This window comes from Corvus hawaiiensis, chromosome 20 (genome assembly GCF_020740725.1).
Source record: "Corvus hawaiiensis isolate bCorHaw1 chromosome 20, bCorHaw1.pri.cur, whole genome shotgun sequence".
NCBI classification, from domain to species: Eukaryota; Metazoa; Chordata; class Aves; order Passeriformes; family Corvidae; genus Corvus; species Corvus hawaiiensis.
This window is the reverse complement of record NC_063232.1, coordinates 3130746-3146091: the sequence shown is the minus strand read 5'-3', so window position 1 is coordinate 3146091 and position 15346 is coordinate 3130746. Positions and strand designations below refer to the sequence as shown.

At 45.6% G+C, this 15346-nt stretch overlaps 1 protein-coding gene across 3 annotated transcripts in view; it reads left to right on the top strand.

The window, feature by feature from the left end:
* Positions 1-15346, top strand: part of VPS53 (VPS53 subunit of GARP complex) — a 63723-nt gene that overhangs the window by 34266 nt on the left and 14111 nt on the right. For all 3 annotated transcript variants that reach the window (XM_048324559.1, XM_048324558.1, XM_048324561.1), the window contains 5 exons: positions 3078-3320; positions 4751-4898; positions 5761-5843; positions 9310-9388; positions 14335-14483. In XM_048324559.1, coding sequence (XP_048180516.1) covers positions 3078-3320; positions 4751-4898; positions 5761-5843; positions 9310-9388; positions 14335-14483 — 702 coding nt within the window. The remainder of the gene's footprint in view (positions 1-3077; positions 3321-4750; positions 4899-5760; positions 5844-9309; positions 9389-14334; positions 14484-15346) is intronic.

Genomic DNA, 15346 nt, shown 5'->3' with positions numbered 1-15346 from the left:
ACTGCCAAAATCTGTAGCAGTTTAAGAGGAGACACCTGAAAGAAAGAGTTTAAAGATGCTGCTCTCCACCCTCAGCTGCAGAGAAAATATCAGATTTCTGAACAGCAAAGCAGATTTCATTCCTGCCCCTCTGGGATGTGCATCTTTAGCTCTCCTTTGTGGTCAGCTGGAGCAGCAGGAGCACACAGACGTGAGCTGAGCTGTTCTGCTGGAGAGAAGGAAGAGCTCTGTCAGGGCTGCAGGGCTGAGAGTGTGCAGAGCCCTCCTTAAATCTGCTCAAAGGCACGTCCGAGTCGAGAGTGCTCGGAAAACTGGCACTTAATGCTGTGTGTTTGCAGCCTCATCAGCAGAGGGGCTTCCAAAATCCCCAGTGCATGGAAACTGCTCTGCAGTGGTCCAGGTGTCTCAGTGCCATGGCCCTTCCTCGGTGCCCAGCACTGAGCACATCACTGGGCAGACCCAGTTTCCTGAGCACCCTGTTCTTCTCTCGTGCTGCTCGGGAGTTCCTGGTTCCTCTTGTGTTTGCCAGAGGTGCAGAACAGCCCTGAATAGGTTGAGTGAAGGAAAAAAAAAAAAGGAAGAGGAATGCAGGAATGAAAAGAACCAGAATAGAATTCCCTTTATGTGATTTCATTTCATACTTTCTCTTGGTTAGATTTGGCGAGTTCTCTCTCCCAATAAATATGCTACTGTTAGGAAATACCACATCTGCACTACCAGAGAATTTTCTTGGAGTTTTTCCGCAGAGTCTGTGGAGAAAATATTCATTTTCTGTAGCTCTCCTGCCTTCTTTGTGTTTCATCTCCAGCAGCTTTTTTTGCCAGACTCTCTGTGCTCCCACTGTGCCACACAAAGATTCGTGGATTTTGTATCATATTTGGGCCAGCTGAGACTGATGTGAAAGTTTGCCATCAGCTGAGGTGTGCATTAATGATGTATTAGTTCTCTTAGTGCACAATATCCCGATGTTTTGCTTGCTGAAATAGGAGCAGTCCCATAGCCTGGTTTGATGGGCAGTTTTATCCAGGTTGGGATCAGAACAAGCGTGAAGCCCCAGCGCTGCTCTCCCAGCCCTTCAGAACAGCTGCATTTTCTCCTGCATCCCAGTTGACAAGACCTTGGGGGACCAGGAAAATGCAGATCCATTTCACTTCGCCTCGGAGAAGAGGAGAACATGTGGGCTAAGCATAAAGAAACAAAAGCCATTGACATTCCTGACCGTGTCTTGAGACTGAGAGGAGGCAAAAAAAAATCAAGTGACTGGTGGCTGCTAAGAAGGCTCCACTTTGTTGCCCAGCTGGAGCCAAGCACAGATGCAGAGGTGGAGATGCAGCTGTTGGATTTGACAAGGAGTGAGCCACGTCCGCTTTCCTTGAGAAGCTGCAGGAATCTGCAGCCTGCAGCACGTGTGAGCCCTCCTGCAGCAGCCATCTGTTTGGCTCTGCTACAGCTACAGAGGGAGGTAAATTCTGCTTCTCTGTGGCCCAACACAATCAATGCTTTGCTTCAGCCTTCAATTGCTCCTGCCAGTGTGGAGATTTATCACATCAGTGGAGCAGCCTGATGTTTTTACAGTGCTTGTAACACAGCCGAGGAACTGTGTGTTTGGAATCAGAGCTGTGTGCCGTGCTCAAGCAATAGGCATGGAAAAAGGGGCTACTTGTCTTCGCAACAGCCTGGCTCAAGCCAACCAGTGTTGCTCCATGATTTAGTGTCCTGATATTCCAAGCACATTTCTGTAGATAAGTTTGGCCCAGCAGATCACCCATGGTAGGAGCTCATCCATTCTGAGGCAGCAGCCTCTTAAGTTTATCAGGGAAGAGACCTGTGGGTTCTCTGGTAAACTGGAATCAGAGAGGTTTTCTCTCTCACAAGAGGGAAAGCAAAAAGGGATAGAAACTGGGGGAAAGTTGTCGTTGTTGGCGGGTTTTTCCCCTTTCACTGGCAGAGGTAAGTGAGAATGTGCTGCAGAGCCTCAGCCATTCTCCTGGGGATTTGGCTTTCTCCTTAGGAGCCCTGGATCACAGCACAGCCATTACACCCTCAAAGGGGTGAAGGTTGTGCCATGGGAAGAGGAGAGCTGCAGGAAGATTGTATTCAAAATAGGAATATAAAATACAGGACCTCCTTTTGGTCGGCAGAGTACCTCTCTCATCTGAAAGGCCTGTTTCCCAAAAGCCTGACTTCTTTGAGGAAGGCTGTGTGTGTGTGTCTGGGAGAGGAGGTTTTTTGCTGGAATTCAGTTCATCTGGCAAGGGTTATTCCATGGAGCTGAGCTCTGGTGTCGGGAGAGCTGGGCTTGGTCTCCGACACGGATGTGCTGTCTCTGGAGGAGTAGGACCAGAGGAACTCCCCAACATCAGAAGATTCTCTGGTTCTGTGTTGATGGCTCTGGCCCTCTGCCATGCTCAAAAGCCTTTTTGTCCTGGTGAAAGGATGGAGTGAAGTTTATTGTTGCCTAAAGACTGAAATATTTGAGTAAGGACCAGGGTAATGAATCACTGGAGACAATAAGAGGGCTTTTTGGGCTTTTAAAAAGGGTCTAAGTAGGAAGTGTACTTTGTGCTCATGCTAAATAAAACTTCTTTAAAGGATGTGTGAAGTTGTGCAAAACCAGGTGGTATCCAAATGGGACCAAGAAATGGCAAATGGCACACCATTTTGAGCACATCCCTTTAAAATCCATATTCCCCGAGGTCTCCTCCGGAGGCCGCTGGGATGGGAAGCCTGACTGTTCCTTTTCCTGGTGCCAGGAAGGAAACTTGAGCACAGGCTTTATGCACTTGCATCAAATGTGCTGAACCGAGTCCTGGCAGACCTGGGAAGCTTTTATGTGTGGCTGGAGAACAGATTTGAAGCTGCCACTAAAAATCCTGAGCACAAAAGGTTCGGGCTGTGGAATTGTGTGAGCTTTGTGCTGGAAGCGTGGAGATAAGAAAGGGCTGGGGATACCCAGCTGCTAAAACCTGAACTTGCTGGTGTGACAAGACAGGGCATCTCATTGTAAGCATTATTCCCTCTTTGCACTCCAATTCCTCCCTCAACAGACTCAAATATCTTTTTGTTCCCCACCTCAGAAACCTGGGCGAGCTGATTGACAGGTTTGTGGCTGACTTCAAGGCTCAGGGACCCCCCAAGCCCAACGTGGATGAAGGAGGAGCCGTCCTGCCCAGCTGTGCTGACCTCTTTGTGTACTACAAGAAGTGCATGGTGCAGTGCTCCCAGCTCAGCACTGGTGAGCCCATGATAGCCCTGACCACCATCTTCCAGAAGTACCTGCGGGAATACGCCTGGAAAATTCTCTCTGGAAACCTGCCCAAGTAAGTTTGGCTTCCCCAGTGCTGCACTGGGGAGCAGATGATTTGTAAAGATAATTGATAAATACATCCTGGTGAACACTTGTTTCCCTGTCAAACACCCCAGGTAGCAGCAGTAACACTCCATTTACTTTGTGGTTTTCTCCAAAGTTCAGTTTCTTGCACTGAGGAAAAAGCAGGAGAGCAAATGGGCAGGCACACATTGTTTTTCTTTCAAGGGCCCCTGGAGAATAGCTTCATATTTGGCTTTGATTAGCTGCCGGATTTGCAGTTTCTTGAAGTTCCTTTTGAAATGCCAGCCCAAGTCTCTTCAGAGAGGCCTGGCTTTCAGAATTGCTACTTGGGTAACCAGTTCGTACTGTGATTCTCAGCTGCCTTAGTCCAACATCTTCATATGGTAACTTATAACGAAGGTGATTTACTTCTGTGGTGCTAAAGTGCTTACCTGTACCTCCCTCTGCTCTGGAACATTTGATCTCTGTATAAGTAAGATATGTAGATGTAAATCCAGTGAAAGTACAGGAAATCATAATGAGTTTGTACCAACATGTGTCAGCATAGAGGCTAAAGGTGCTCCTGAGATGTTGCCAAAACTCCACTGCAGATGATTTTATTTGCTATTTACCATCTTCACTTTGTTTCCTTTGTAAACCTGGGAGCAGAAGAAATGACTTTCTGAAAACAGTAAAATCTTTCACAGATGGATGGGGGAGAGGGTTCCATCCAGACAAGTGGAAAGATAAATTTAATGTGTGTTCTCCATCAGACCTCAGTTGCATTCTTTATCCACGTTTTTTTGAGTGCTCCATTTTTGCTGTCCAAGATAAATATCACTGTCCTATTTTTTTTTTAATGGATTTGGATTATAAAGAGTTGAGAGGTAGGGAATTTCCTGCCTCTAAACTGCTCTGAGTCTTTCTTTGTTGGTACATGAATGTTGATCACTGGGAGACAGTGGAGGGGAAGGCACATCTTCTATAATTTACTTTGTTGATAACATCAGCTTTTAAAACAAGTTGCCAAAGTCTCAAATGCATGTGGGCAGCTGTTTAGTGCTGCAAAGATAAATATGACAAGTTTCCTGATAGTTCTGAGATTCTTCTGTAATCTTTAATTAGATTTTGAATAACTGGCAGTGAAGGTGAAGCTACCTGGGGAAGGCTGTGTTCCACTTGCATCCTAATCTATTTTCTTGTCAATGAGTCAGTTGTCCTTTGCTTGAAGACCTGGTACAAAGCTATTTGTAAAAGAAATTCCTTCACCAAAAGAGCAGTTGTGGGTTTGATGCCCTGTGTTGCACAGGGTGTTGGGCTTTGTGGTCCTAAAGCCTTTTTATGGCATTGAAATCCAGCAGTAATTTTGCACTCTGTGTGTCTGTACACCCAAAAACCACACAGGTTTTATCTGTTGGTTTGTTTTTTTTTTTTTCCCAGGACAACCAGCAGCAGTGGTGGGCTCACCATCACAAGTTTGCTGAAAGAAAAGGAAGGCTCTGAAGTGGCAAAGTTTACTTTAGAAGAGCTCTGCCTCATTTGCAGCATCCTAAGTACTGCAGAGTACTGCCTGGCCACCACCCAGCAGGTCAGTTTTCCTCTGAGGGGGCACCCAGCCCCTCTTCTGTGCTGCTATGGAGACTGGGAGAGCCAAAAGTACAAAAATATCCATTGATTATTGAGCTCTACATGATTCAATATGTATTTCAAAGAAAGAAAAGTGTTGATTTTGCTGTTTCCACCTGAGAATAGTGATTTGCGTGTAATCTTGCTTTGCAGCATCAGTTTTGGGTTTGATCCTTTTCTACTTGTTACGTAATTTGTTTTGGATTGGGGACCACATTTCTTTTAAAAAAAGACTCTCGGTTCATGATCTCCCCTTCACAAATACAAGCACAACAATAATTCAAAATACTTTTGGGAAAATACTTGCATGAAATATTGGGGCAATGTGCAGTGGAGAGAGGAGGAATTTATGCTGATGTGATTTGCAGCTGCGCTGCTCGTTACATTCAGGTGCTTCCAAAATGCCATAGGTCAGGAATGAGCTGTGATGTTTGGCTGCATCCAGGCTTCTCCACCACTAGGTCTGGCAATCCTCCTCCTCCTCTGCAGTTTGGGCACAGGCAGAGTGTTGAGAAACATCTTTATTAGCAGGACAGATGCCACAGTGCTAAGCTAGTACGGTAGCATGTCATGCTAGAGTTACATATTTGACCTTGGAGCTTTAATTCTTTGAGGACGTGGAGCCACCATGGCCCATCCTGGCAGATCAACGGGTCTCTGATGCCAAGAAGGAAAGATTTCCAGTGTCACTGGGTGAGCTTTGGATGTAGTTTGGTCACAGATTAAGTTTTAAGAAGCTGACCTTTGCAGGGCATAAGTTTTCAAGAGCGATTATTTCGAGTTAGAAACCTGATCTCCCTGTTGCTTGTTTTGTTTCCCAACAGTTGGAAGAGAAACTCAAAGAAAAAGTGGATGCGAGCCTAATGGAGAGAATCAACCTGACAGGAGAGATGGACACTTTCAGCATGTATGTTCTCCTCCCACAGTTACCAAACATCCCCTTTTGTCAGCCAGATGGTGCTGGAGTAATAACGATCCCAGGATCTACCCGGATCCACAGCCTGGGCACAGGCATTTCCCTGGTGAGGGAATGGTATCCTCTGGCTGCTCCAAGAGCAGCACTAGTCCAGGCTTTAGCTGCTCCCTGTGGTCCAAGCCAAAGGAACAAGAGCACTGGAAAAGGGAAAGGAAATAGTGAGTTTCCATTTGAAACATCATTTGCATCTTGGCAGCTCTGAGAGGTGGCTGTTACATTTCAAGAAAGGAAGCTATTTCAGTACATCCCTTCCTGCTTTAACTTCCCCCTGTTAATCAGCAGCCTTGTCAGTATGATCAAACCCCATTGCAGATGACATAAAAGACTGATCCAATCTTATATTTGAGGATTATAATTGAGAGAAGATTATCATTCATTAAAATAACTTTTCATGTAACGGTGCTAAAAATATTCTGCTCTAACATCCCTTCCTCTCCACTCCTGACAGACAGATTGAATATTTTTTTTGAGAAGAAAATTGAGGCAAAAGTTGTTTTGCCTCATATCAGACAAAAGAGCATCTTGGCAAGACTGGGAAAATAATCCCTATCACCAGCTCCCCCTCTCTCTAAAACTAAGATTCAGCCCAGATAGCAGTAAAATGTTTTTTTCAGAAGACTTCCTTCCTGTGATGCCTCTCCTTGTGCAGTGGATGAGATCCCACTGAATCTCCATCCAGCTCTTTCACATGGTCTCAGGCTCCATTCCAGGCTGCAGAGACTCCCTTCCCTTTAGGCTGTTCTCAGACCTTTTTAAGAGTGAATCCCTGCCTGAAATCCAGGGTTGCTGTGTCCACTCAGCCAAAGCAAGCAAGGTGGCAGGGAAGGAGAAATAAAATGTGCCACATGATGGGATTTTCTTAACATGGACAAGTGGAGGGTGACTTTTGCCAGCAGGAACCAGCAACCTCGAGTGGCTGCTTGGTCTCCACAGTGGCTGCTTCACGAGGTGGTTGGTCCCAGACAGCCAATGTGAAGTGTTTTGGAAGTTGTTTAATGTATAATTCACGTTTGCTGTTTTGGGCAGCTTTAAAGTCCAGCTGACAGGGCTGATATATCTTGTAACAAAGGCTTTTAATTGACTTTCATTCTGTTCCAGTTGAGAGGGCTTTGTCCAGCCTTCTGTCAGTGTAAGTCAGAGCTATAAACCTTGCTGGCACTCGCTCGTTCAGCATCAAACAAGTTGTTTCTTCTGGGATTTGATGTCTTGTTAGGCACAGCCATAAAATAAGTGATAAAATGCTGTTTATGCACCCTGAGAAGTGTTCTTTCAGAGAAAGGCAAGTGCAGAACCACCCCAAATGTATAGAAAAGGAGGGTTTTATCCTTGGGGTGACAAAGCAGTTTCTTTAGGGAAAGTGGGAGAAACGATGAGCTCTTCTTAAAATTCAACAAAAGAAAAATTATTGTAATGTAAATCCAGAAATCCTTCATTCCCACCTGCTGCCCTGTGAGGCAGCATTCAGAGAACCCCTGAAGTGTTGGGTTCACTGTAGTGAGGATTTGCTGTACTAGGACTGTACTGCTCCTTTATGGCCTCAGCTTCCCAATCCATCCCTTCTACGCACGTCAGGGACTGTCTGAGGAGTCACCCATTGCTGTGTGGTGCCTGGGGTGAGGATTTGAAGTATTTTCCTGCAGAACCAGGCTCCAAACCCTCTTGGCATGTTGTGATCTTTTGTGTTCCCAACACACTTCCTGCTGCACTGCCATCCCTCCACAGCAGGTGTTTATCTTGAAGTGCAGACAAACAGGTTCCTCTCCCTGTTTGCAAACTTGGTGCTTTCAGGTGAGAGCCTGCACTTGGTGACCCAGCTTCTGACAGACTCCTGAGTGTGGGCACACAAGTGATGGGTCATTTTCCATCCACTCAGAGCTTTGTGTTTCTCTTTGGTGCTGAACCACAGCGCTCCCCTCCCAGTCAGTGGCAGCAGGTGCCCTGCAGGAGTCAGCTGTGTCCACGGGGTGGTTATTTCAGTCTGGCTCCCTTGGCCTGGTGGAATCCCCCAGGGAGTGGATTCTGTAGTGCCCAGCAGCAGCAGAGGCACCAGCAGAAACAGTCACGGGCTTTTTTTATCCCAACGCGAGTTTTAGATCGTGTAACTTGAAGCCTGGAGTCGCTTCATCTCCCATGCTAATTTTTCCAACTAATTTTGGATGAGTTTGCCTTTACAAACAAATTAATTGCTTTGAAGGAAGTCTTTTGCTTTGCATCCTCTTCCAGACTTTATGTGCTGGAACTGTAGGAAAGGGAACAGGACACCTTTCTGGGTCGTGGTGAAGAACAAAACTCAGGTCAGAATTAAGTGTGGGTGACACCATATCTTGGTAAGGAGGTGGACACTTAAAAAAATTTTGAACAGTGAACCCCAGAGTAGCATCCAGAACCTCACAAAGAGAATGAGGTGGAGGAAAGATGGTTTGAGGAACAGATTTCTCACAGTCCTGTGATTCTCATCTGTGCTACCGTCATGAGAAAGAGCAAAAGTAAAATCCACTTCTCACAAATATAATCCTGGGGTTGTAAACACATGTCTGTGGCAGATTTAAAGTTGACACAGTTTTTAAAAACTGTGCTTAGGGAAACAGAATCAGTTATTGCTTCTAGCAGAAGCTGTCTGCAGTGGGAGTGCTGGTTCTGTGCCCCTGAGGGGGGCCGGAGCTGCTGCAGGCTGAGTTTCTCGGCTGTTGTTTTAGGATCAGTTGCACCTTTATGCACACCATAATATGGTGGCCTTAAATATGGCTCTAAGCAGTATTGTGCTGTTAAAAAGAAACCAAAAAAACTAAAGGGGGTGGGAGGGAAATGTGTTTGACTAATGTGTCCTTTAGTCTGGTATATGTCTCAGGAACTCAAACAATGGATGGCGGCAATCCTAGACATGGTGTAAATAAGACATCTGCCTTCATCTTCACACATGGGAGAGACAGAACTCAAGCAGATGTCATTTTTAAAATCCCCTCTACAAGTTCCTGTGAGCAGTAGAATATTGACTCTCAATAAATGGAGGGATGATAAAATGTTGGTGTTACACAGACTGGATTGAATTTGAAGCTGAATCCCAGTCTGGGCTTGATACTTGGGGATTTCTCCTCTTTATCTGCCACCTTTGATCCCCAGCCCCTGATTTGTGTTAAACCAGAGAAAGGTCAACTGCAAAAACATCCTCTCTGCACTGAAGCCCATTGTGCAGCTCCCTGCAGAATTTCCCAGCCTCTCCTCAGTCCAAGTTGTAGCCATGTGCATTCACATCCTACTGCTACTGTCAGCCAGTAGAGGATTTTCCTCCTCTCACAGTCAAATGCTCCAGTTCTGGCACTCTGTTACTCAGTGTGATTCTAAAACTCATGCTTGATTCTTTCTCTTTTTTTTTTTTTTTTTATCCCTTTTTTTGCAGTGTGATCTCCAACAGCATCCAGCTGTTAGTGCAGGACCTGGATGCAGCCTGTGACCCTGCCCTGACTGCTATGAGCAAGGTAGGGGTGGATTTGCAGGAAGAGGTCACCTTAAGATCCATGTGGAGTTCTTGTGTGCTTTGATTGCTTGATTTCACTACTGATATATTCTTTTACTCTGATTTTTTCTTTCTTACTTTTTAGAGCAGCAATTGCTGTATTTATAAATACATCCCTCACTCCAAGCCCTCTTATTATTCAGATTAGAGCTTTCAGGCTTTTTGCAGCACATTAAAACCTACAGACAATGAAATACATTCAGTAAGTACTCAAGGCTTTCTCTTTCCACTCCCAATGCCAGTGAGAGCATTTAAAATTGGGAAAACTTTGGTTAGTGTGAAATTTCAAATACACCTTCATGTTTGCTCTCCCCTTTGTCTTCTTTGGCAGGGAGTTTTACCAGCCTGCTTGTTTGGGGCTCTTAAATGGAGGTACTCAAATGGAGGTGATGTGGAATTGAGATTGAGCCTTATTGCTTCTGTGATCCTCTCAAGGACATATGGAGCCATTCCTGGAGAGGCCCCTATGGCTGGAGCTTAAGGATTTTGTTGCAGTTACACTGCTGGCTTTTATATGTTTGAAATACAGAGCTGTGTTTTCTTGCCAAAGTATTGTGAAAACCCAGACTGCTTTAGACAGAGGTGAAGACAACAAAAGTGGATTGAACTATTTTTTTTTTAATTAGAAATATTAAACATAGAGCTCCATTTTTGTAGGATCAACACACTGTCTCGCTGCCATGAATTTTAATAGCTTTCTGCTTTATGATGTATTCCAGCTGTAACCAGCCCCGCCACCCCCAGCTAATATTTGAAGTGGAATGCAGCTGGTAATAGAGCTTGTACAGGTTCCAAATGGAAAGAGGATTTTTTTGCCCAGTAAAATAACACCACTAGGAAGGGCTCGGCACTTCAGGTGTTGTCTGTGTGCTGTGGCAGTCTCTCAGATCTCCTGAACCTACAGATTACAGTAATATTTGAATCACTTAGCTCTGGCTGTTTATACCCAAGTAAACCACAACCTTGAGAAAGCAGCAGCTGGTAGGCCATTTATTTTTGTCTTTGGAACACTGGTAAAATGCAGCACATGTGATGGGACTGATGATATATAAACAAGTTTAAGTGTTATGAAATTAGCTAAATAAATACTTGTCACTTGTGCACACACTCCACTATTTGCATCAGACAGAGTCGCTTTTATGTGATTTTTATTAGACCTGGATTTGGTGCAAGAGGGTTTTTTCCTTTACCCTTCCTCCTCTTCCCTTTCCTTCAGGGCTGGGTTATTACTCTGACACTTGAATAAGAAATGCATGTAATTATTTAAACACAGAGTTAGTGTTTGGAAATGTAAAAGTTCAGCCTATATTAAAGGAATAAAGATTATGTGGCTGATCCATTCCAGTTCTGCTCTCTCAAGACCCATACTCCATTAGGGCTTTTCTTTTGTTTAGCTTCTTTTCATTTACTTCACTCAGGTGTCCTCCAGGATTGAACATTCCCAGTCCTTTGTTAGAGTCTGTCTTTGGGTATTTTTTTTTTTCTTTGCAAAAATGTTCAGGAACTATAGAGGTAAATTATGAAATGCTTAAACCTCTCAATCCACTTTGGCTGCAGGCCACGTTGAGAGATTTAACACAGAAAACAGCATAAGGAATATTGCTTTCAGCTGGGAATGCTGCTTGGTTTCCATGATTCTTTACTTTGTGTGTTCTGACAGAAATGGTAAATGCTGAGAAGGCCCCATATTACAAAATTTGTAGGTGATAATCCTTACTCAGACTTTACAGCAGGTGTAGAATGATTAAACGTGGCTGTATGATGGGGAGCTGGGATGTGGGTGGGAGGGGAATTCACCCTAAACCCCCTGTTGTGATATTCTGGATAACAAAGAGCTGTTAATGTGTTTGTACTGATCTGTAGCAGGCACTTCCATTGCCTGGTGTGCTTCCTTTTTAATCGCTGGGATGAGGGAACTGCTAATCTGCATGGGCTATTTTTGCCCCAATTAAGTTTATGGATTGCACCGGGTAAGGCTTGATTTACTTGCTGAATTAAGCATCAATTTATGTGTAAAACTGTGCCTGTAAGTGGGGCTGGGGGACATTTTAGTGCCTCACATCGATCTCTTGCTGGCTTTTTACATTTTCCTAAAACCTTTTGGCACAGCTGCAGTTCCCAGTGTCCTCACAGCAGAGTGGACAACAGCGAGCGCCTCAACGCAGGGCTTTAATCATTTCTCCACTCCACACAGGGAAAACCCTGAGAGCGGAGCAATCAGAGCTGCCAGCTGCTAATTAAAAGCCCCCAGGAGAGCTTTTCAGCCCTGGAACACTGTGCAGAGTGTGACAGTGCAGAGCCCAGCTCGTGTCCCCAGACACGGGGCCAGCGGCGCTATCTGCTCCCGGCAGCTCCTGCCGCTTCCCGCTCCCCTCCCGCCTCTTCCTGCAGGAGCAGCACGAGGTCAAGGCAGCAGGTGCCCAGTCTGGAGCCTGCAAGGAGAAGCTGACAGTGGGATGCTGCTGGGAACAGGGAGAATCGGAGATTCATTCGTCCTCTGCTCGGTCATGATGCAGCCCCTTTGCTGAAGACCCAGGGCTGGACACACAGGAGGGACTTGGTGGCTCTTTGGGGACACAGGAGCACTCTGGAGCCCCTGCCATTCCCAAGAGGCAGCACAGCTCTTGTGAAGTGCCAAACCAGCCCGGTTTTGCTCAGGGTTTCTCTTTCCTCCTGCCTGTTTTAACCTAAACGCTGTGTTTTGTTGTGAGAACCAGAAGGTAGCACCAGGTCTCCCAACCCTTGCAGACACCCCGTGTCCTCCCAGCCTGCAGGTGCCTTTGGGCTTCTCCCTTTCAGTGAAATCTCACTGCTCTTGTTCCTTGGACTCATTTCCAGCTTGTGTATGTAAACTATGTGGATATCTCAAGAAAAGCATAGGACAAGGGGAAAAAGAGGAATAAATTTAAAAAGACAGGAACAAAGCTTTACCAGCAGAGTTGGGCTCATATTTCTTTTGATGACTTCTCAGTATGTGTGCTATTCCTTTCTCTGCAGCTACTGGGTGTTTTTTTCGGGTGAAACACACCCACATCAACACACACACAAACACACACACACAAAAGGGCTATTTTTACTGTTCATGCTTTAAAGGTTTGGTTGTAAAGTATTGCTTTTGGAATGATGACCAACAAAATGAAAGAGCTACTGTTTCATTATTGGTGCAATAATTCAGCTCAGCAGTCCCTTCCCACTTTCTGGCCGCTCCCACTCTGTGGGGATGGTGTGTTTGTTGGGTGAGGATTGCTCTGTCAAGAAGGGAATGTGTGAATCCAGCAGGGAGAAAGGCACAGAGTATTTTGTTTGGATAAGACCAGCACCATGAAGAGTAGAAAAGCAGGTGACCAGTAGCAGGACTTGAGGGAACAGCTGGAGCTATGTCAGGGGAGAGTTAGGTTGGATGTCAGGAAAAGGTTCTTCCCCAGAGGGTGCTGGGCACTGCCCAGGCTCCCCAGGGAATGGTCACAGGCCCAAGGCTGCCAGAGCTCCGGGAAAGTTTGGACAATGCTCTCAGGGATGCACAGGGTGGGATTGCTGTGCAGGGCTGGGAGTAGGACTTGATGCTCCTTGTGTGTCCCTTCCAACTCAGGATATTCTGTGACTCTGTGAAAACCTGTGGAGCAGGTGATGAGAGAGGGATCCCTTCCAGCCACCCAGCTGATGAGAGAGCAGCAGGCTGGGGGTTGGTTTGTTTGGTTTAAATAAAGACAGCTTTAGTGGGACATGTGTAGACTCAGACACTGTGGTTTTGCAAAGAATTTGGCTTCTCTTTCCCACTAAGTCACTTAGGCTGCGTGTTGTTTGGATGGAATTGAGTCAGCTGAGTTGCAGGGGGCAAAGTAGCCATATTAAATTAAATTAAAACCAGAAATAAAAAACTTTACATGCAAAATCCAGAAATGGAGAAAACAAGTTTGAGGACAAACAGCCCCTCAAAGGAAAAAGCTCATCTTCCATATGTGCCCAGTTTCCTCTCCTGATTTCCTATGAGTTTTCCTCCTGTCTCAGCTCCAGCATGAGGAACAGATCTCCAAAGAGTTATTGGGAGAACACTGCAGAGTTCTGAGCAGCAGCAGAACTGAGAGTGCTTTTCTGGGTGCTTGTGTTCCTCCGTGAGACTCTGGTAGATACATAAGGCCAGACCAGACTCAATCACCTCTTTTTTGGTTTTTCCACTTGACTTACACTGGGAGTGCCCTGTGTACTGAAAACAAGGCTCAGAGAAAGTCAAGGGAGCCACACATCTGGCTCACAGGGGCTGTTCTCTTGCAGTTCTGCTGAGAATAAATGAGAACAAAATGGGAGGTTGAGTAACTCTTCTTGTTTTGTACTTTTTACATGCATTTGGAAGAGCTGGACTTGGGCATCCTGGCTTGTACACCAGCAGTGTTTTCAGTGAGCTACACTGGTGTAGAGTGCTTTGGACTTTAAGACTTTCTACCTCTTCCATCTATCTGTCATCAGTCTCACCAGTATTAAAGTCTTGGCTGCTCTACAGGAATCCAGACTTTGCAAGCTTGCAGATATTTTCTCAAATGCCTGTAATCAGGATTTATATGGGTACTTCATCCCAGCAAACTGGAAACAGTTAAATGTTAAAGCAGCCTGGTGTGCTCCAAAGGCTTTTTTTTAATCCTAATGATCCCTGTTTGTGTGGGTTACTGGTCACAGTCTCTGCTCTGGTGCAAAAGGGGGCTGCTCTGGGTTTTCTTTGTGTCCTCTTGTGGAAGGGTTTTGCCCAACCACTTTAATCATGAAGAACTTGACCTTGGTGGTGAATTGCAGAGACAGTCTCTAAATGATTCCTCAGAGATCCCCTGGCAGGAAGTTTGTACTGTTTCCCTTACCTATTGCTTGAATTTTAATGAATTAAGCAGTCATTTTTGGTTGTTTTTTCCCTTTGTGCAGATGCAGTGGCAGAACGTGGAACACGTCGGTGACCAGAGTCCTTATGTCACCTCAGTGATCCTCCACATTAAACAGAATGTGCCCATCATCCGTGACAACCTGGCCTCCACGAGGAAGTATTTCACTCAGTTCTGCATAAAATTTGCAAAGTAAGTTACCAACATACACAGTTTATCCAGGTCATCCCATAAAACAGTGTGATGATCACTGGGTGTTGTTTGCCAAGTGCAGAAGGTTTTGGGTTGGGCATCTTTAAAAGACTGACTATCTGACTTTAGACACGATTCTTGCTGTGGGAAAACCTGCTTTTCTTCTACGGGGCTTCCAGGTACTGAGAAATTTGCTTCAAAATAACATTAACAATAAGCACTGTAAGGAGGGCATGTGTGAGGAGTATGTTCTACCTTCACAGCCTAAAAGCTGCTTTTCTGTGCAAAAATAGCTCAGTCAGGAGGGAAAATTCACATTCAGATGTTGGGGGATATTAAAGCATCTTCCTGGCAAGTCACTTAAAGTTGAGCAGCATGAAAGAAGTGGCAGGTGAGACAGAAATACCCCTTGCTGCTGGATTCAGGGTGAACTTTCGCCTCTGTGTCTGAAACAAAAATTCACTTCTTTGGGAAGATACTTTGAGCTCTTCCCTGCTTGCCTGTGGCCAGCTGAGCTCCACATGGCAATGCCCCAAGAAAAGCCCTCAGGAGGGCTGTGCCAGTTGTAGCTGCTGCTTTTGGTGTCGCATGTGACCGTGCTGGTGGACTTGTGAGCAGTGGCGTGCGTGTCATGTGTCGCTCTAAAATACCTTAACGTTTCATTCATCTCTGATAAGGTAATCAGCCTGAAATAAGTGGCCTGGCAGGGACTGTGTGGGTTGGAGACGGGAGCTGCAGCTCCTGCCTCAGCAGGGTGGGATGCAGGAGCTATCCTAGGAACTGGGAGCTTTCACAGCAGGGAGGCTGGCCTGAGAGTTTCATCTCCTTCTCTGTCTCAGGGTGCTCATGAGTTTGAATTAAGG